Raw genomic sequence first — 22,927 nt, 5'->3', positions numbered from 1 at the left:
AATGTGCCCTGTTGCGATATGTTGCGATATGTTGCAACATTTTGGTTGATGTTGGATCAATTTTGAAAACGGTCAATTTTTCGTGCAACATTTTGAATGTTGCATGATGTTGTACACGTTTGCCCACGTTCACGCAACATTGTTGCATTAGGGCATGCGCGCTAGGTCCACTTGTTGCGCGCCAAAGGCCTGGGGCAAAAAAAATCGACTTGTTGCGTTGTAAATGTTGAATGCATTTGGTCAGCCCGTTCAACACATGCTGCAACATCATGCAATAATGTTGCAAGAAGTTGCGTTGAAATGTTGCGAAAGCAAATTAAACATCGAAATTCTGGATTATGATTGGCTAATAAACAATAGGGTTTGATTTAACACTATCCATCTAGAACTTTTTTCACGTATATATCATTTTTCACGTATAAGTAATCACATGATTTTTCTCGTGCAATTTGGAATAAATAAGCCCTCGTAAATAGTACAAATTGCACTCGCCATACGGGCTCGTGCAATTTTGGTCGTCTTTGAAAAAAATACTCGTGCTTATTTATTAAAGTGCATTCGAAATCATGTGATTACCTATACTAATGTAAGATTCTGTTTCCTCGTGGTTTTCTTTGGCTCTTTCTGTGTCCAATGCGTCTACATGTACTGTAGTTGTTCATACAGCGTACTCTTTTTGTTACAGTACTGTACATGTAAAATGTTCTTCATTTCACATCTGCTTCAGCAAAACACTGTGCAAAAAATAACAAGATTTAAATGATATAAATGTTCGTACGCTTGTCTTTTTGTTCAGTATAGACCTAATCGGCTAACTAAATGTTGTACCCAATTCAAACCCTATGATAATAAAATGTTTTGTTCCAGGTATTTCCATGTCATTTAAATATGAATGCTACATTATCATGCAAATACAATACACAAAGAATCGTAATCCAGGGATTACGATAAAAGCTAACCTTAAACTTTTGTCTAGGCCTAATTAGGCCTAAGGTTAGCTTTTATGCATGTTTAGGATACTTTCTGTATTCGTATCCTTACCCTTACCCTGACCCTTGGTCTTACCCTTACCCTCGTTTTAGAAACGCCACGTTTTACACGCATGACGATGCATCAGTTTAGGGGTGAATGAGAAACTGAAGGCTGGAATTTCATTATATGCAGCGACGACGTCACACATATTACTTCTTTATGAATCCCAGCAAAATTTCATTATTTTTCAGCAGATTTAATGAGGGCATTATAATGAGGGCATCAGGATTAAAAACTGCCACTTTTAAAACCTGGATCCACATGCAACCTACATTACTTTTTGGATGATTTGTTACCCTTTTTAAGGCTTGACTCTAGAAGACCTAGAACACCCGTTCACTTATTTGTATATAAACAAGATCTATTATTATAGAACTTATTATTGTATGGTTCGTTCTTGAAACGATGGAGCCACAAAAAGACAAAAGAGAACGGGTCTTCTGACAACCGTGATGATGGTGCAAAATCGTATTAAAGAGAGCTGCATACGAAAGACTAACACGCCGTAGACGAGAAAAATGCCTTCCAACTGCCTCAGTGGGCGGTTGCAAATCATCGATCACTTGTTCCATCTTCAATGTATACCTGCAGCCCACAGTAGAATCAAGGAGCGAGGGAACTTTTGTTAATACAAAGATACCTTATTCCAAAATGGCCGCTGATTTATGCGGATACAAATTGGCCCTTGTTGCCTCGTTCAAGATAAAATATTCTTTTGAATTTTAAGCTTTAGAACCAGGCATCAAGGGCTAATTTGAATAAAAACAAAAGAATATTTTAATGGCGGCCATTTTGGAATAAGGTGTATGCTTATACTGAAAAAACGAAAATTAGCTATCTGATACTGGTCTCATTCTTACCTGATAAATTCAAATTGCAATCCCTCACACGAGAGGTCCTCACCAATCTAGGGTTGCGCCCTCTGGTTTCTATGGTAACCGTGCACGATCAGAGGGCACACAACCCTAGTACAGTGAGTCTATGGAACAAAGGGTGACCCGCTTGGGAACACTTCACGCCCCACCCGAATTTTATTTCACAATATTGACTAAATCATTATTTTACAAAGCGAAAAGGGGGATTTAACCCCTCATTTTAGAAAAGAGTGTCATTGACAAGCAAGCATTGCTTGAGTCCATGTTAAAATAGGTCTTTAACTCTAACAAATCCACAGATAGTGAACAACTGGCTGATTCACCATGACATGTCCTGGGACATGCTATTGGGGCGATAACAGGAAACACTGTAAGCCACATATTTTGAGGTCAAATAATTCCATCTTTTCAAAAACGCGTTCTAAAAACGTCCCAATTAAAACCGTGCCGAAAGTCTGCCAAAACTGTGCGTAAACTGTGACACCTGCTCTTTCATATGCGCGATTGCATTAAAAACGTGGTACGTCCATGTACACCAGTAGTTTGCGCAAAGCTAATACATGCATATAATATACTGCTAAAGGTTTAAATTTATTTTGTTGTGGACTGCACAGAAAAGAAAAGCACTCGGCCAAAACTGTTCAAGTTCAGGATTTCACGGTCCACCATGGTCCGCCATTATTCACGTTCAAAACGTACCGATTGTAGGCCTCAGACGACTTGGGCATAATTTAGTCACTACCTTAAAATCACAGCGTGTAAATGAAGCTTCTTAGATGGAAAGCGCTAGTTTAGAAGTCTGAAGGAGCGAGACGTCCTTGCTACACATCAATTCAGCTGCGCACACAAGTATTGCGTTCTTAGACTACTGAATCTTTGCTAAATGGGGACCATTATCAAATGGTCGAAAATGGTCGATTGTTTAGCCAAAGTTCCAAACGCTAAAAACAAGGAAATGCAAGTCGCCAACAGCCCAATTGGTAAGTATCGAGATCTTAACGATCATAGATTTTTTTATATGCCAAAAACCGCGTAAAAGGTCTTCAAGAACAAGAAAAATAGCTAGTTTTCAAAAACTGTCGAAAATTGCGATTTTCAGAGAATTTGAACAGGGAAGACCCTTACGAAATGGCCGAAAATGGCTTAAAAATTAGGATATACAAGTCGCCTTTTAACCCAGCTGGTATGTATCGAAAGCTTAACTATCATAGATTAATTCTATACAAAAAAAACGCATCAAAAATTGCCAAGAATAAGAAAAATAGCAAATTTCCAAAGTTTCGAAAACTGCGGTTTTCCGAAACTGTGCAAAGGTGGAATCGAGACAGAAAATGGCTGATGGCTGATTTCTCAGGCAACCTTCCAAAGGCTAAAAAAACTAATAAAGAGAAGTGGCCAAATGGCCTAGTTGGCATGTATCGAAATCGTCACTATGATACATTTTTCTATTCAGAACACCGCATTAAATAATGCCTTGGATAAGACTGCTAGTTCTCCAAACGTGTCAAAATTTGCTATTTTCCGAGACTTTGCATGGGGAGAACCAAGGAAAAATCTTCGAAAACGCCTTGGATTTTCCCAAAGGAACGCATCCTAAGTTGAATTAAAGGAACATGAAATTCTTGCATTGGGAAATCACTCGATATTCATGCAGCCAAATCTTCCACATTGGCGTATAGCTGTTTATTGTCATAAATGTCCATGTTGATCAACCTCTGCAAAGCCAAAAGAAACAACAACAACAACAACAGCAGCAATCAATCAAGAGTAGAGCACAAATTCTTGCTTTGTTTTTTTTTGGGGGGGAGGGGGTTGTTGCTTTTCTTTTTTGTTTTTTTTTTTTTTTTAATGGCATCAAAGCAGCTGTTTTGATGTCCAACAAAAAAAGGGCAGCCAGTATTTTTTGTTTTCTTTCGTTTAGCAGGTTGAAAAAAGATGATAGTTGATAATGGCATAAAAACCCAAGTCACAACCTTTCTCATCAATTTATTGCTTGCAATGGAGACGGGAAGAGGTACTGATAATATCATCTTTAAGATGACCCGCCAGCAATGTTGTGGTACCCACCTCAATCAACAATTCTTGCTTATTAAGAAGAACCACTCCTTATTATGATGTAGTACTTAAGGTGTCAAATTCGAGAGAAAACCCATCTAAAAACACCGTACATTTTGCATTATAACTCCTACATCTAAAAAACAAATTCAGTAACTCCTCTTTTTCTTTGCTATAAATCGATCGGCAGGCTAAAGTAAAACTCTTCGTTAATTGGATTCAGAGCTACCTTAAATATTCCAGGTGTGAAGATAGCTCTGAATCCACTGCAGCGATTTTTTTAAAAACTTTGCAGAGAGTTTCTATTTAGCCTACGAATTGCTCTCCAGTAATAAAAAATGGATCTTACCAAGTGCGTTTCTGAGATCACCATTAAAGTGAAAAATCTAGGGTTTTGGATCAGTTGCTTGTTGCTATGGTAACTAATAAAGTCACACTATTACGCGCATTTTGTTAAGCAATAGTTGCTTTTTTCATGAAGCTATAACATAGATGCTTTGGTGATATAGCGCTACGGAGTCAGTCCTTAGAATAGCACAGTTTCTTGAAAGTATTGGAAATGGTTTGAGCCTGCTAAAGATGATAATATGTAGATAAGTTGATCTTTTAATTTGAGTTACTTTTCTTAATACTTAGTGCTTCACTTCGATCCACACCTTATGCTGATTTTCCATCTTTTTCAGCTTGTCTTTCAAATTAAGGAATGTTGGTCTGGCATTGGGGTCTTCCAACCAACAAGACATCATTATTTTGTACCTGCAAGGAATAAAACAGAAAGGAGTTTAATCTAAGAAACTGCGACGGCTACGGCAACGAAAACGCCAAAAATCAGTGATATTATTGGTTAACTGATCGTGCTGCACGTGCGGCACGCATTTTTGTACACTTCTTTCCTGTACTCGTCATAACAGGCAACTTGAACTTCAAATCCGTCCGTACCAATTTCGTTAAAGGATAATTCGCTCGTATTGCACAACGCAAACAAGACGAAATCACGAATACTTAAGATTGGTAAAAGTTGTATTTTGAAGTGACGTTTTCATCGGCGTAGCCGTCGCGGTTTCTGAAACTTTCTGGAGATTTTGACAAACCGTTTTTATCTACATTCGTATTATCGTTCGACCTTTTCAACCGATATAGTAGGAAGCTCGCTCAGTTTTTCACGATGATCTCCTTGAAATGAAAGTGGCGAAAGGATATGGTTTTGTTATAAGCAATCAAAGGCTACTGTTATGATCCTTCCTGCATGAGAACGGATGGTTATTGAGCAACAATCAAAGCAGAAAATTTCAAAAAGCAAGGGTTATAGTTACAATTCATTGTCCACATGTTGTGGTTTGGGCATCCTGTATCCTTCTTGAAGCAAATTTGCAATTTTTCTGCCATCCATCCGGGGATATGGTGACCCACCTTCAAAGAAAAAAAAAACATCTTGCAAACATTTGTCATGGTGAACATTCTGAAAATAGGATAAACCATCTGCTCCCCATTATTGAGATCTATATTATAATATGCAATCCCTGATTAAATTTGGTCCTATATATCGTAAAGCCCCAAATTATTATCTCTCCATAATATAGTTTTCTCAATTTTAAATGCCATTAGTGAGGTAGATGATCTTAGCCGCAATTTAGCAATAACCTTAGTGATAGGCTTACCTATGGTGAAAATTTCGTAAAGAAGAACTCCAAAGCTCCATCTATAAAAAAAAAAAAGAAAAAAAAAAGACAAGAATAAGATATTTAATGTGCTAGCATCATTCACTTCATAAACCCTGCCTTTCTTCGTTTTAGCTCTTATGAAGATTCTGAAGGGTACACACATTGTTATTTCTTCAGTATTTATGCTAGTTAATGAAATTAATATCATTTTAATGCTCCTTGAATACGGTTTTAAATCAAAAATATATATATATATATTCTTTCTTTTGAACATTTTTTGTACGGCTTATCCCGCTCGGGTAGTAAATGGTTAGTAATACACTGTAAAATGAAACAGATTATTAAAAAAGAAAAACACTTTGCTTTATTTCCTCTACAGAAGGTGTGCATTTTTCGTGTAACAAGCCGCAAAATCACTGCAAGAAAATTTTTGAGCATGCGTGAGTGTATAAATGACGCGATGGTGTGAGTGCGAGAACTTACACATCACTCTTGGTTGTGTAGGTTCCATACGTAAGCGCTTCGTATGCCGTCCATTTTACAGGCAGGCGGCCCTAGTGTGTAAAGGAAAAAAATCATCTTAACTATTAATCGTCATTCATAAAGATAATGGCCTCATGCTGAAAGAAGAAAAAATATATATTAGCATTCTTTGCTTATTTTTCCTCTGTTCTCTAATAATCTGTATCTGGGTTGTTCTTCAATTGTTTGCTTTATCATCGCCGCCATATGGTGCCAATAGAGTTTTGGTAAGTTTTTTCATTTATACCACCAGATTGGGACCGATATCAATTTTGGTAACGTGCTCCAAATCAAGGATTCAGACCCTTACAAATCGGGAGCATAATGTTGTTTCCGGGACTGCGCATGTGAGACCTAACATTCATACCCCAATTTACGTATTTCAGGATAAAAATGCTAGGAAGCTCTTAGAAAGTCGGGTATTTTCGGCTTTTACTTGTGAGTTTTCTAATAGTTCTTGGTACTCTTTACGTAGGACACGATCAAGCTTTTTTCAATCTCCCCCTCTGCGGACCAGTCACTCAATTGTTTTTACTTTTAAGAGAGTTTTACCTACAATGCAAGTTTTTCATTTTGTTTAATTGCATGCATACTGTTTGGAAGCTACAAACACAGGGCATTTTAAAGTTACTCGCTTATGAACATTTTTACCTTTTCTGGATTGAATAGGGTAAAGGAAGTAACTCAAGTTCCTTTTTGCGATGCAGTCTGTGTTTTGCTCACTATACCTTCGTCTTCCTTTCATAAATGTTTTCCTGTTGCACATCTCTAGCCATTCCAAAGTCTGTCACTTTACAACTTTCTCTTTCTCCAACCAGCACATTTCGAGCGGCCAGATCTCTATGAATAATCTGCGGTAGAACACGTTGTTATTGAGGCAAGCAAGACTTGTAGCTCCATGGATGAACAGAGAAAGACTCGTTAAAATCACCTTCGTAACTTTACTACTATTATGGCTCTTTTCGTCTTCCCAGTCAAGCCAGCCTGGAAGCATTGACTTACTTAAATTAAGGTAAGCTCGTTACATTAAAATGTTGTTATTGACTGGAATTTCTTTGAGTCTGCCAGACGTGATTCTTGAGAAAAGCTGATCTATCAGTACTATATGCTGGTACGGGGAATCAGAAGTAGAATGCATAGTAGGTTTATGTCATTGTAGCCTATAGCTTGGAAACGTAATAATTAATCACAGCAGTTGAGAGAAAGTCTTAATGTGAACAGTGGTTATGTCACGCTACTCATGGGAAACCTCGTGGTTGTTTTGGTTATAGCCAGATAGTCGGAAAAGAGAAAAAATGCGTGCTTTTCACACGCGGTTGTTTTCGTTTTCCCGATTATCTGGGAGCCAGGAATAGGCTATTTTGGTTAATTGATTAGAGTGAAATGTGAAGTGCTAGTTTTGTACCCCGTATGAACCACGTGAGCGTTAGCCCCACTAATAGAAATGGGCCCACACAAGGGCAGAGAAAAACTCTGACCAGGGTTGAAATTGAACCCACGACCTTCGGGTTAGATCACCGCTGCTCTGAGCTACAAGGTCAGACAGGAGCAAGCCGTGGGAACTGAAGATGTTAAAGTCACGGCAATGAACATGTACAAGTACAAGGAAGGATTACGTTTTTACATGGTTAAAGTTTGGTACGGTTATCAGAGAGCTGTACTTTCCTTGAACTACTAAAATTGAATTTCTCGAAGAAAGTCACTTCATTCCATTGGCAATTTTCCAGGAGAGTTTCATTGTAAGAAAAATAGTTGCTAAGGTCAAATATAATTCGCTAGATATGTAATAATCTGAAACGATAAGCTAACTTACAGATCTTGAAGAAAGGTATTTCATCCCGTCAGCGATTTGCCAAGCAAATTTCATCAGCTGTTGTGATGTCAGACTGGTTTGGGGTTTGATATCTGGATCTTTGTAGTACGTGTCTTGCAAACCACGGCTCTTTCTCAGGTAACCCAGTAGATCACCATAGGGGACATATTCGATCAAGACCAATATTGGTTCTGAAAATGACGAGACGAATTGTAAGACCTTAAATGCATTTGTTAAAGGCATTTAAGAAATCTGTCTACCTGTCGTAAGTATGAGATACGACAAGATACAAATTTAAAAGACCCTCCTTCAAACAGCTTTTCTTAGCTAGGCGACAAAACGTCATTCGAAGTAAAATAGTGACCACAAATGTCCACTCAGATGAAGACTTGGCGAATAACCTTTTATCAGAACTTTTGAAACACCTTAAAATGTAGTCAAGTACGCTTTGATAAAGCTCTGAGTATTTTGGATTTTAAAAAAAAATGTCAATTTCGGTTTTGATATAATATGATGTGAAGAATTATGGCAAGACCAGATTATTCCCCTTAATGGAGAACATCCTCCATCTGCACAATTCATCATCTTACACTCAGCCTCATCAAAATGGCATTGAACGGCAAGATGTGTACTGGTAGCTTACCTGATTGAGTTACGCAGCCTATTAGATTAATAACATGTGGATGTGGTTTCAAGGTCTTCATCACTTCAAGCTCTGATAATAAGTCTTTCTTGTCTGACTCGGGAGCACCAGCTGCGAAAGACCGAAAAAGAACTTAATTCGTCTTGAAAGGCTGACGTTTCGCAAGAACAACCTCTTGAACCATCAGGGAAAAAAGCTTTCAGAAATTGTTCTCGCCATGTATCGCCACTTGCAAGGATGAAAAAATAATTTACAGAAAACCACAGTAAACTATGTCCATTTTCAAAACAAGGCAAGATTGTGCAATGGACATTTTCAGAAGAGTTCATTGTTTATGCAATGATCACACAAATTTTAACTACACAGCCATAATTTTAATCGTGTCTGAAGACGCATCTACTAACCTTTCAACGTTTTCACTGCAACAAGTGTTTTCTGAGGCATTCCTCGGAGACCATCCGCTGTTGCCTTGGCAACTTGACCAAAAGCACCTTTTCCAATAATCTTCTCAATGGTCACATGATGTCTGGGAATTTCCCACGAGTGTGTAGAAGGATTAAGAGGCGCGTATTGACACCCTTGCAAGTTATTGAGGGTAAGCTGTTCGTATCCAACATTTTCCATTTTCACCGAAGGCTAAAAAAGGAATTTAAAGAGTTCAATAATAATCGCCGTTTCGAAAGAAAAACGATAAGAATGGAAAAAAGCAGACTCAGGAAAATGCTCATCATAGAAGTATACCGTGTTTTCCGTTCCATTGTCATGTGATGGCTCTTTATAAGCCCTTTATTTAAAAAAGAAGGAAAATAATGAAATAATGAAGAAAAAAAGAAAAAAAGAAAGAAAGAAAGAATAACAGAATAACAGAATAACAGGAATAACAGAATAACAGGAAGCAAGAATAACATTCCGTTGTTACTAATGTAATTAGCATTTTTCCTACTTATAAATTCAACTTCTAACGCTTTGTAAATCTATCAACTGAAGATGACAGAAGTTTCTGTCGAAACATGTTTTGCAAATTTAAGAGTGTTGTCGTTTTCTTTAAAATTTTAAAAAGAAAATAAAACAAGGAGATGCATTTAAGGTTACTTTTTGAAGTCAATTCTAATCATAACATGAAACTTAATCGTCAATAAGCCACGAATTGGCGTGCATCTGCCTCTGTATTTTTGTTGGAAATTATATAAAACAAGCAATAGTGTAACTTCTACAACTAGTATATAAAATACCATACAACCCACACTTTCCCCATTATGTCTAAAAAGTTGAACATCTGATTCTCTTTACAGACAGCAATCTACCTTTAGGTAAACAGCCCATGTGATGTTTAACTGTGAAAAGGGCCTATATTAGTCTTGGTAGTCTTTAAACACTGAAAATTCTTAATGAAAGAAAGGTATCACGTACTGACGTACTGATGAAATTAAGTCATTTGCCATTGGGAGTGAAACGAAAAGGAAAGGAAAGGAACTTTATTAAGTTTGTAGTCGTTCTAGCGCTGGAACACCAATTCGGGGCACTGTAAACTGAATCAACGATTAACACAGATTTAGTCAAATGTTGGTCTTTGAGGAGAGCGGAAAACCGGAGTACCCAGAGAAAAGCCCTTCCGAGTCGGTGCAGAGTAGAGATCCAACAAACTCAACCCACATACTACGAAAACCACCGATCTGTGGAATGAGCCAAAATTATCGAGTCACTGCCCCGCCCACTTTCGTTAAGCATTTTGATGAAATTCCTTTAACACGGGCTTAAAATTAAGGTGTACAAAACAATCGCAACAATGGAAAACACGTTTCCAAAATTTATCTCTGATTTCTTTGGCAGTCGTGATAAAACTTCCCACAAACAAACCTGTGGTGAGGTCTCTCCCTTTCTCGATTATGTCTTGTATCTTCATTTTCAAGTCTTCTTCGACAGCGTTTCCACGATTATAGAGCCTTCCATATGCGCTCAGTTCTGCCGGTATCTCTTAAGAATTTGAACTATTTACAAGCCAAAGTGGGTGAGGGAGACACACGTAAATTCCCACCCAGTCCACATATCGGTGGTTTTCGTAGTATGACTCCGACTCTGGGAATCGACAGTAAAGACAAATAGCTCATGATTACCTTTTCTGTCCTCTAGTACCTGGAAAACAAATGGTAGAAAGAACATATTAATAAATTACTGGGAAACTGATGGTGGAATGGTCATATTCCATTGACCCTTCAGGAGCACGGATACTCTGAATAACCTAAAACTTATTTCCTTCCACGGAAAGTCAACAAAACGTGCCTGTTAATAATTGTAACCACAATACTCTGGACAAACCTTGTCTCGTCTGCATTCGAAGCTTTTGTGGAACCGGATTTGAAGAATAAGTTTTCCATGTACATTTTTTATTATTTTGAAATAAACCCAGTCAAAAGCACTGTCCCACTCCAAGTGAGGTCATACTTCTAACTTCAACAACCTAACTTCGCAAACCTTATTTGATACTGCAACAGTTGTCGTGAGTACAACAGTTAATATAATATTGGGAAAAGAGAAACCCATGAGACCCATGCCTGTGAAATTTTTACTTCCAGGTTAACACCTACAAAACGTTAATTAGCTCATATCCTTGCAACCAATCTTCAGTCTTTCATTGTTTTCCCTGCTTGAGGGCAAGAAAATATTAATTTCCTTCTCTCCCCTCAAACAGGGTTGCTTGCTCTTTAGGATGAAACGTTTACGGGATCACAAAGTCACACAGGGTAGTGGAACAATAATGCCAACAACAAGGCCTTCTCATCGGAAGTTGGCTTAGTTGAAAGAACACTGAACCTTGAGTTCAAACCCAGAGTGTGCTAACACTTAAGGTCGTAAAATCGCCCTGGAGAAGGTTCTGCATTTTGTAAGGAGATCTGCATAACCTTTCTTTTCCTTTTTTTACCCTCTTCAAACAGGACCACTAAACCATGTTGTCTTCTTCTAAGTCAAGTTTCACAACTTTTGACCATAAACTCTGTGACGCATTCAAGACCATACTATTCGCGAAGATCAGCACGCAAAATTTTCGTGGTTGCGTCGAAATTGGCAGTACTGGATTGCTATGATAACTGTGACCACTTAGGCGGAGGCAGCAAACACAAAAACCAAATTAACATTTATGATGATCAACAAAGTGATAGTTACCTCTTGTACGGAGCCAAATAATACAAACAGTAAGACCAACAATAATCGCAACGAGTATAACAATCACAACGACGAAAATGGTGCAGCTACATTTCTTAACTGAAAAGGATAATATATCAGAAACATATGACTCAAATATCAAAAAAGGAGATGTTCATGAATTAATAATTTGAAAGAGCCAAAAGGGCTGAAGATCACAGCCCATAATGTTGAATCCTGAAATTGTTGACAATCATCTTGATTATTTAAATTTGTTACCAGCAGGACACGCGACTGAGTACTTATGTAATCGTGAAGTCATGTGACATTCACCTTATTCCAAAATGGCCACCATCTAAGTATTCTTTTGCTTGTTCACAAATCAGCCCTTTTCAAGAGAAAATATTTTCTTTTGACCGTCCTTGTTGCCTCCTTCAAGTGCAAATATTCTGTTGAATTTTTAGTTTAAAATCGAGGGAACGAGGGCTAATTTGCAAGCAAACAAAAGAATACTAAAATGGCGGCCGTTGGAATAAGGTGTACTGCAATCAACTTGGGGCCTTTCCATGACCATGCAAGCAAGAAAAGAGGATATCATCATCATCATAATTAACATCATCATCATCATCATCATCATCATTGTTCATTATTACTATTATCATTGAATTTGAGTTGTGTAAAAATTATCATGTTGAAATTGGCACTTGTAGCAAAATCTGAAGGTTGCTGACAAAGACCTGTCAGCAAAATAAATCTCATAAAACGAGAGACGTCCAGATGTAAAACAATCTCTTTCTGGGTGGAGTGTGCGGCCCGCTTCCTGAAACCCTCACTCCATTTCAGACCAAAATCTGAGATTTTCCCTATCCTGTTTCCGACCTATTTTCAGACCTATCTCAGCTGTTACAAGGTTTGCCTAATAATTTGAGAAGGGCTTGGTTGATGGTCTTCTTTCCTAATGATGAAGAAGACGCTTCTTCTAAAAACATAACCAATTCAAGGCTAGAGTGAAGAAATCATACGCTATTATAGACCAAAAGGCTAAGAAACTGTACCCTTTGAGGCCGCACATACCTACATAGTCCATATAAGGGATTACGCCCCACCCTCCCACCCCCCTTTCCCAAGTTGCGTCCAGGTATAAAAAATACGTATTTTGTACTGCTTGGAAAATATCAAGAAAAGGAGATAAAGGAATCTGGTGTATGACGTGTACTTCGGGAAACGGACGATAAAGCAAAAGCCTCATAACTGCACTCTAGGAGACTTATTCACTTCCCAGAAAGCCACTGAGATTTCGTGTGTTACAAATAAAGTTTAAACATGATATTCTCCTGATTTCAACGTAAGAACAGAACTAAACTGAAACGTAACACTAAAAAAAATCATACCTTCGGGTTTTTGGTTAGTTTTGGTTGTGGGTGATGTGTTTCCAGGTTTTTTGACTGGTGGAATTCCAATGATTGACGATGCATTGACATTTAATTCCCCAAGCGTTCCATCCACAATAGCGTCTCGAATTGTGGAAATTATATGATCTTCTCCAACCTCGATGTCGAACCTCAAGACCAACTCAAAGATCAGGCTTCCACATCTATAACCGTAAATGTTAACCATTCGTATAATTATGCTATTTTAAAGTGAAGTCATCTTTTACCAGCAGGTGGTCAAGAATGCGCCATCGATATGACATTCACATTTTTTCCATCTATGTGCTATTAATATAATTACATAGGTGAACATTCTCTGCTCTGTCGATTGGCTCCAGTTTATCTGATTATTACGCCATAATCAGGTTCCGTGCATATCAGTGAATAAAAAACCTCGACATCGTCTTGGCTTTTATTCACCGATATTTACCTCGCCTTCAGCGAATAAGTGCTAAATATTATCCAGTCGTCCAGGTCAGAACGTGACATCATTATCATACATCATTATCATGTCGTTAGTACTTCATATATTCCAATGCAATGGATCTCAAAAAAGAGAGAGGCACATTGAGTAACAGGGCGTTTTTAACTACACAACATATAATACAAAAACTCGTAACAGCAACGCTAAGTCATCGCAAGGTAAAAAAAAAATTGTGTTAAAGGAAGAAAAACTGCCCATCTTTTACAACAGTTTTCTGTACGTTTTGGCACGACTGTGATCTACTGAAGTATTTTTCCACTAGATTTTTGGAAGAAAAACTTTTTTAGCACCTTGTATAGGAAAGGAAAAGAAAAGAAAGGGAAACGAACTATATTTAAGTGACTAGTCGTTCTAGCGCTGGAGCACTAATTGGGGACACTATAAACTGAAATGATTAACAAATAACGCAAATCAAGTCAAATGTTTTGGTTTTTTTTTTAGGGGAGGGAACACCGGAGTACCCGGAGAGGAGCAGAGTAGAGAACCAAAAAACTTAACCTACATTTGACGCCGAGTCTGGGCATCGAACCTGTGTCACGTTGGTGGGCGAGTGATCTCACCACTACGCTATCCCTGCACCCCAAAGATAAACCATGCTTTATCTTGTTTTATAGAAGATAAAACATTCGCCATTTGCTTGTGATATTGCATGGTTTAATCATAACCAACATGACAGTTTTCGTAAAATGCTGTCAACTATTTCCTTACCTGACATCTATTAGTTCTGCACCCGTGTAACCTTGAGTATTGTCGAAGACCTTGGCCAACTAAAATCATAACCATTTATATTTTTTGTAAAATATATAGTCGTTAATTTAACTGTGCCAGGAACAGACTTGACAACTGATACCAATGGATCGCCTATGACTTAGCCCTTGTAAGACGATGGACTTGGTTTAAACCATCAAGGGCTTGTCAGGATTTGAACTAGTTATTTGTAATCGAGCTAATTTTTTTTAAAGATATGTAATATTGCTTACCACAAAATGAAAGATACACTCCTAATTACAGAGGCTAATTATTAGCATTTTTTTTTTCACCCACAACAACAATAACGCTCAATAGGCCAGGTATAAACGTGTATAGGTATTTAATAAAGGGCTGGAGAATGGCATAGAGAAAATTAAACTACTAACCGCATGCTTTTGTCACAACCATTTCATGCTATGTTTTAATACTTAACAATTATTCCATGAGCGCGCGTTGGATATGAGATGGTAAATAGCCAACGAGGCACGCAGCACCGAGTTGGTTATAACCAGTCTCGTATCCAACAAGCGCGAATGGAATAATTGTTTTATTAAATTCCTTTAAACTCCAAAAGTTTAGAGAGTACGAAATGCGAGCGAAAAAAGCGAGCAAATCTGACCGAAATCGAAAAAACTTGATGCGAACCGATGCGATGCCGTGTAACATCTTGTGGTCAGACAGACGCAGGCTAGTCACAAAAACATTTCTTACCATTTCGCGTACTTCTAAACGTCGAAATTTAACCCAGCTGTCGAGAAAAACTTTTTTTTTGCTTTCTTCATAGAGAAATTTCGCTTTCCGGCGAAAACACTTTTAGCTTGGCAACACTTAGATCAATCATTTACCATATAAGGTTAAACTAAGGTATATGATCTGATAACCGAGATTGAGTGAACCAATCAGAGCACGAGAATTGCATTATCCGAGGTTGAGAATTTAATAAATAGATTTAACCAAGCCTAAAAGCGGAGCTCCCGCGTTATTTATTCTTACAATATGTTAACCTGGCTCGGGCTTGCGATCCAATAAAAAACCCAGTACCTAGTCAGAGGTCAACTTAAAAAAAAATACAGCTGACCTCGGTGAATTTTAAACTTGAGCCCTTGTTTTGACAGGTGTCAATTAATCATAACATAGATGTCCAATATCAATGTTCCTGCCAAAAAATGCTGGTTGCACCACAGAGTTTCACATTGGCATACTTGGAGTGGTGGACGGTCGTACGGTGACCAAAACCAAATTTTCTCGCACATTTTCATACCCATGGTGCTCCGCGCGTGTGCCCTCCGCGCGGAGCTCCGCTATACAACTTCCTTCCCAGGGTCTCCATTGTCGTTGACAAGAGACCCTGGTTGGGGCTGGCACGTGTCTCCCAAAATCTGGAAGATTGTAAAATGTGTGTTTGGGAAGGGCTGGCAGTGTAGGCGTTGTCGACAGAGCGCAAAAACCGCTAGACATGCGCACTAGAATCACACTTGTGTTGCCGCCATTCCATTTTCAAAATGGCGGACGACAAATCAAAATCCACCACGTCATTGTGGAGGCTGTCACGCCGCTGGCGTTTCTCTGAGAAAATTTGCAAAAAGATGATCTGAATCTGCCATCATTCAACGATGCTTCAGAGCCGTCAGGGAAGAGATCGGACCAAAACCAGTTCGCCTAAAGCAATAGAGTTTTTGACCAGTTTCGAAGCTTCATTTGACGTTCGTTGTTTAGAGTTTTGCGTTTCTTAAGGTGGTCGGTTACTCTTTAAGCTTAGAACAGAGATATGTTGGAGGTAAATTGTTTTCGCGAAACATATCAAATATGACTTTTTTTTCGTTGATATGAAAATTTTTGAGAGGTGTTTAAAGGTGGAATTCCGATTTCATACACCAAGAGAGACTTTTTCAAATCGAAGTTTGAAGAGAAGCAGGTTTTTTTACCGCTAGTGTTCGTCTTCACAGTTGTAACTGGTTTTACACAGAAAAGCGAAGTCCAGTGCCTTATACTTTCACGCCACTGGATATAGTTTGTGAGGTTTTGGGGTCGTATGTTGTCCTGAAATGCATATAACGTACATGTATGTTTTTAACTTCGAGTTAATATCTTGTCGGCATTGTTCATGTAATACAATGTAAGTTTTCTCGCTTTATAAGCCAAGGCGACAGAGCGGCTGCCTGTTATATTTAAAACAGCGGCAAATATTGACAACAAACCCTGTTATTTTTTTCCCTTTAACAACGTTCATTGCTATGTTTTGTGTAACTAAAAATAAAATATGTCAACTGTCACATCTGACTGCTGGGGGATTGTGTGCTTTTTCAAGTTTATGGGACTCTTTGCAAAGGGCGAGTTAAGTTAATTCAACAAAGTAAGCTGCTTTTTCCATTTAGAGACTGAAAATGTCAGCAAAGGTGCTCTAGTTCAATGTGCAAAGCGCTTTTTTTGGCTTTTGATGCCAGCAGTTCACCACACTAGAAAATTTTTATTTGAGGGCCACTTGCTACTAGCTCACAAAGACTACAGAATTTGCCACATGGATGAATACATTTCACCAATGAAGGTGAGTGATGGAATAACATTACAATAGTTGCAATAATAATCTGCCCTGAATTGAATTTTCCCTACCCCTCAATATAGATTCTACGCCCCTTCTTTGTCAGTGCCAAAAATCTGCCAAGAGAACTGAAGCACTAAGTTACACAGAATTAGTCAGACAGGTAGAAAACCCTCAAGGATCAAAGGCAGGAGCTGGATATTAAGCAGAGAAAAGTCGAGAATGAAAACAAAAACTTTCACAAAAAAACATAAAGGTAAGTATTTGGGTTTAGCTCATTACGACAATGACATGCCAATGCTTTTGCAGTACTAACCCCCTCCCTTCACCAGGACACACACACCACTGACAGCAGTACACTGCTTAGCATTATATTGAGCGCCACAGGCTGTTGGCTGTAATCAGTGACACACTAAACATGTTTCATTTCATATTATTATTTACATGCACAGAACAAACTGCATTGAACGCGATGCACAACCCCATGAATTTCTCAAATTGCTTTTGGCCTATTACAAGACCTGTGAGTAAAACCACACCAAAAAGTTAGCTTACTATAATAAGGTAAAACAGATATCATTTTCATAATGGTTATGCTTTACAATGTAGCTGTGTCACCGAACACCCAAGGTCAATAATTTTCCTATTATTCCAACAGTAAACACTTAATGACTGGTCCCGAGGGAAACAGTTCATTTTGTTTCCCTAAAAATTTCCAATGTTTCCCTGAGGCGTAGACGAGGGAAACAAAATGAACTGTTTCCTGAGAGACCTGTCATTAAGTGATTTGTTATATAGCACAAATAGGAAAACGTGCAATGGGAACAGCAACGGTGGTCGTCGGTCAACATTTGGGGGCAACAGTGCACTGTTACCCTCTGACGCCATAGATTTTGCACTGTTGCGCGCTCAGAGACTTTTGAACGGCAAAAGTGTTATTGTTAGATGTCATGTGACCTTGAAGTAACCAATGAGAGCATGCGCTACTGGGGGCAAAAACAGTTATAACAAAAATAATTTTTATTCAACATAACACACTTTTGCAGGAAAAACAAGATCAGCAACACAAATCAAATGTTGAATTGAGAGAAGAAAATGTCATGCTTCACAAAAAAGGACAAAGTTATAGAGACAACACAGTTTTCAAGAACAATATTGGACTGACATAAAAATTAATATCATGCACATGTAACCCCGTGAAAAAGCACCCCAAATGCCTAAATTTCCAATATAGGTTTTAGTCAGAACAAACTTTTCCTTCTCACAGACTAAATTCTTATGGTCGTTAATTTTCTTTCTAGTGCAAATAATATTGAAGAAAACAAATAGTATATTGTAATAATCAACTGATGTATGTTTAGTATTTTTTCCTTTCATTTTCCCGAATTTGTTCTCCACCTATATATATCTGTTTGGGTCAAGTTAGCAGAAAATTGGGGAATCCACTCAAAAAAGACACTTGTAATACCACTGGCAGTACTAAATCCTAACATTACTCAACAACAATGACAATATTATTTGTGTTCCTTTAATATATGTTTTACAACTAAAGGAGACACTGCATTTAGCTCTCTTGTGCACCATACAATTTCACAAGTCACTAGTCAACCACTAAACAAAAGGAGGAAAGAACTTATATGATCCAGACAAAATGGGAAATTTTGGTGGTGAACATTCTCCAGACCTGTTTGAAAATATCTTCCATGCCACAATGTAAACACTGATTGGCTTTAAATTTGTCCAAATGTTAAGAATCAAATGAAAATTTAATAAAACAATAATTAATGGATATAATTGAGTGGTTGATCTCATATCAATATGCACTCATGGAATTATAATATTATTGTTCATTATTGTCTTGTGCTATAGGAATTATATGCTTATTAGTATAATTACTGAAAGTTCTCTGCACTGATTGGTTGTCATTGAGATGATTATTATTACGTGATAATCACCTAAGCGGTTTTTCAAATAGCCACAAGCTGTTTTGTTGAGGTGACAGACGAACAAATTAATTGTTTTAAAGAAAATGTGTATTATTCAAATAATCAACTATGTAATAGGCAATTTGCATGATGGCTTTATTTACTAAGAAATTGAGTTGCTACTATTGTCAGGCAAATTTAAATTATTGTTTCTGATATTCCCTTAGACTCTATGAATGTTGGTGAATAAAAACCTCAACTTCATCTCGGTTTTTATTAACCGATATTCACCTTGCCTTCGGCGAATAATAATTGTTAATAATTATTATTTGGGGTTCATACTAATTTTTAGCGTTAACAAATTTTCAGTCAGGGGTACGCATCTAACTAAAGCTGTAAGGCTTATTACTATTATTATTATTATTATTATTATTATTATATAATGTACCTGAAGCGTTTGCATGCTTCCAAAGCTTTACTGCACATGTGTTTTTGTAGCCGTTTTGCAACCTTACATGTAAATTTATAAATGTGAAAAAGTTGACCAATATGGTTACTCTGTTACAGTATTGTACTTTTCTGGGCTGTTCCACAACTGATCAGGACAATATTGCCAAACACTGAGTGGAAGACGCTTTGATGCAGATTTCCTGGAATGGTTTCTGCAAAAATATTTGCGAGGAACAGCAACAAAAACCTCGCACAGATCGATGGCATTCAACAGTCAAGATTACGTGACGTGGAAATTGTAAATCCCAGGTGTTAAGAAAATTCAACTTTGTGGCTGAAGTTCACTCACAGTTCATCTGCAGCAAGAAACCCAGTGGACGATTTTATACGATCAAAGTTGTATGACCGCGTTACAGTCCTCAATAACGTACAACGGCTAGCCAAACTTATTTTCAAAAGCAAAAACCTTTCGTCCATCAAGACCGAGTTGCTCCTGTAGTTCCCGAGAACAAAGAAGAATTTCGTTGCCAGTTCGCTGGTTTCTGTAAGATTTTTAAATAATCTGGGGGCAGACCAACACCCCATGTCAAGAAAATTCACAGTAGCCAAAACCAACAAAATGATAACGCATTGCTACTTGACATGCAGACTTGCGAAGTAATCAATCGTGTGTCCTCGACCGTTGATTTAGAATCGCTGAGTGTTCTCTCCGACCTTGAAAAAAATTCCTCTGGCACCCAGGGTATGAGTCGTCTAACTTTCCACAAAATTTGACAAATGCTAGAGTGTTATTCTCCACTTCGACCGATTACTGTCTCGATCACTTCGAATATTTAGAGTTTGCGCAGGCGCAGTTACGTGAAAAAAGGCATTTTACGTCAGTATTCTCTAGCCAATCAGCGGTTTTTGCGCTCTGTCGGCGTTGTCATCATTGCGAGGAAGGGAATCAGAACGCATTTGACGGCAAGGTATTGAATGTACTATTCATGGAATTCGAGTTAAAGGCAAACAGTTGTTGTCAAAGCGATCGGACGCAACAGAAAATATGGTCACGTCGATCGAATTTTTGTATGCCCGTGAGAAGGTTCGGATTTGAACAAACTCAAGTGAGCAGTCGAATTGAGTGATAACGAAGGATAGTAATAGTTTGCGAGAAGTTTAAGTTAAAGAAAAGAAAGTTTTGTTTTGCCCAGTGAGAAAATGTTTGTCGAGGGGAGTCACGTGATCAGCCTCAACCACAGTGTCTCTCATTATTGACAGAGACCCTTCGATCGAGGTTGCTGCGCTATAAACTTTAAAATGATGACGATCGAATCCCGTAATTCACTGGGATATTTAATTTTATTACCTCATTCTGAAGCGTCTTCCAGACATAATCTTTGTTTTTACATTCTCCGATTGTGCTGATTCTTATGTGAATATTATACCCTCCGATAACTGTGATAAAATCGAAAAAAGGCCAAGTAAAAAGAAGCTACTAATAATTATAAATACAGTTGCTATAATTATAAGGCAACTATGCATTGGATACCTACGGTGGCCAGTAGGTGAAATTTCTAGTTTTTATTTATCTTGAAATAATTGTCTGAAGCTTTAGCTTCGAATGGATTATTTTCTTCACAAAAACCATAGACAATTTTTCACTTAGAGATAGTAATTTTTTTCAACCAGAGATAATTTTGCCTTGAGATGATATTTCATTCCGAGATAAGTTTGTATCTCGAGATAATTTCATATCCTGAGATAATTTTTTGTTTTTCGAGATAATTGTTTATCCCAGGATGATTGCTTATCTCGAGATAAGTCTGTATCTCAATATAGATTCATATCTCGAGATAATTTCATATATCGAGATATCCTAAGATAATTTCTCAAAATTTACACACGTGGTGAATTAATTATCCCAAGAATCCTTTGCGAGCTTGTCATACAAGCTCCACGATTGATCAGTCATGGCTCGTTAGAGAAAAGATCATGACAGACCTGCTCTGACTTCCCAACGTGCCTTTGTGGTTGCGACGCTGTAATATGTGCCTTTAAAGTTTTGATCAAACCAATATGTCTTTAAGTGATTTCCCTCTTCTGTATGATATGATAGGAGGCGTTTTGCAAATGTTTTCAGCATTGGCTGATTGTGTATTAAACTCCATTCTTGCATCAAGAGTTGTTTGAGGTTTTTTTCTGCTGGATGATATGTTGTGACAAATGGTATTATTCTGTCGTGAGTCTTTTTTGTTTGTTTTCTTAATGCCGATTGCCTTCCGGAAAACCAGGTTTCAAAAAAATCGCTTAAATCAAGTTAAATCGGCAAAATAACGACACCAGGAGCAAACAACACACGTATGGAATAAGGTAAGCCATTTTTATTGAATATTTCCACTTATAACTACCTCCATGGATATCTTGTAGCAAATTGCATACAAACCCTTATAATTCAACGCTATATTGTGTTCCTTGTGTGGTTCATAAAGAGAGCTTGGGCTGCCTGTGTCCCGATCGGTTGAAAATTTCATCTTCGCATCGGCTCAAATTGCCTGAGTCACAAAGTCCGTCATGTAGGCGTCATGAAAGCTAGAAAGCTAGAGATTTTCGGGGAAACTGGGGCTATTTCTCTCCAGTAAACATGCCAAATTTCAGCGCAATCGATGGAAAACTCGCTGCCCTACGAATCTTACAAAATTGGTACTTCGGCTTACCATTTCCTTGGAGGACTAGGAAAAAGAGTAAGACATACTGGTTTGATTAAAACTTTAAAGGCACATATTACAGCGTCGCAACCACAAAGACACGTAGGGAAGTCAGAGCAGGTCTATCATGATCTTTTCTCTAACAAGCCATGACTGATCAATCGTGGAGCTTGTATGACAAGCTCGCAAAGGAATCTTGGGATAATTAATTCCCCACTTGTGTAAATATCTCGAGATACATAGGCCACTTCGGAAAATACCATAATACTCTTTGTTTGTCCCCCCAAATTTTGCATATGCATTGTTTTTGTTTTCTCCTAGGACTGTTGTAAGTCCCAAGAGAAACTGAACACAATTCTTATGCAAAATTTGGGTGGACAAACAAAGAGTATTATGGTATTTTCCGAAGAAGACTATTATCTTGAAATAAGCAATTATCCTGGGATAAACAATTATCTCGAGAACCAAAAAAAATATCTCAGGATATGAAATTATCTCGAGATACAGACTTATCTCGGGATGAAATATCATCTCGAGACAAAATTATCTTAGGATAAAAAAAAATTACTATCTGTAAATGAAAAATTGTCTGTTGTTTTTGTAAGGAAAATAATCCGGTTGAAGTTAAAGCAATTATTTCAAGATAAATACAAACTGGAAATGTCACCTATCGGCCATCGTAGATACCAGCTTAGACACTAAATATTCGGAAGTGGTTATCAATTTTGATATCTATCTGACATAAAGAAGGTACTGGGCTTGTTGTACATTATATAACACTAACACTTTAAAAATTGCTTTTTACGCTTTCCAATCGTTTAACTCGAAGATGATTAGCGAAAAACAAAAATTTCATCTTAGTCCATTAAGCCAAAGGGAACAAACATAAATGGCTTGTAACTAACAAACATTTGAGAATT

General features: G+C 37.7%; 1 protein-coding gene across 3 annotated transcripts in view; it reads right to left on the bottom strand.

Moving 5' to 3' along the window:
• Positions 1 to 1,001: 1,001 nt before the first annotated feature.
• LOC137982358 (tyrosine kinase receptor Cad96Ca-like) overlaps positions 1,002 to 22,927 on the bottom strand; it is a 28,180-nt gene continuing 6,254 nt past the window's right edge. For all 3 annotated transcript variants that reach the window (XM_068829458.1, XM_068829459.1, XM_068829460.1), the window contains 15 exons: positions 20,669 to 20,757; positions 14,365 to 14,423; positions 13,134 to 13,336; positions 11,764 to 11,862; positions 10,716 to 10,734; positions 9,343 to 9,385; positions 9,006 to 9,237; positions 8,602 to 8,712; positions 7,959 to 8,149; positions 6,874 to 6,996; positions 6,107 to 6,177; positions 5,621 to 5,661; positions 5,276 to 5,372; positions 4,619 to 4,718; positions 1,002 to 3,622 (listed from right to left, as the gene is read on the bottom strand). In XM_068829458.1, coding sequence (XP_068685559.1) covers positions 3,554 to 3,622; positions 4,619 to 4,718; positions 5,276 to 5,372; positions 5,621 to 5,661; positions 6,107 to 6,177; positions 6,874 to 6,996; positions 7,959 to 8,149; positions 8,602 to 8,712; positions 9,006 to 9,237; positions 9,343 to 9,385; positions 10,716 to 10,734; positions 11,764 to 11,862; positions 13,134 to 13,336; positions 14,365 to 14,423; positions 20,669 to 20,757 — 1,547 coding nt within the window. In that variant the 3' untranslated portion in view covers positions 1,002 to 3,553. The remainder of the gene's footprint in view (positions 3,623 to 4,618; positions 4,719 to 5,275; positions 5,373 to 5,620; positions 5,662 to 6,106; positions 6,178 to 6,873; positions 6,997 to 7,958; positions 8,150 to 8,601; positions 8,713 to 9,005; positions 9,238 to 9,342; positions 9,386 to 10,715; positions 10,735 to 11,763; positions 11,863 to 13,133; positions 13,337 to 14,364; positions 14,424 to 20,668; positions 20,758 to 22,927) is intronic.

Source organism: Montipora foliosa, chromosome 13 (assembly GCF_036669935.1).
Source record: "Montipora foliosa isolate CH-2021 chromosome 13, ASM3666993v2, whole genome shotgun sequence".
Taxonomy (NCBI): Eukaryota; Metazoa; Cnidaria; class Anthozoa; order Scleractinia; family Acroporidae; genus Montipora; species Montipora foliosa.
Note: the sequence above shows the minus strand (reverse complement) of the source record. Positions and strands in the feature narration are given on the sequence as shown.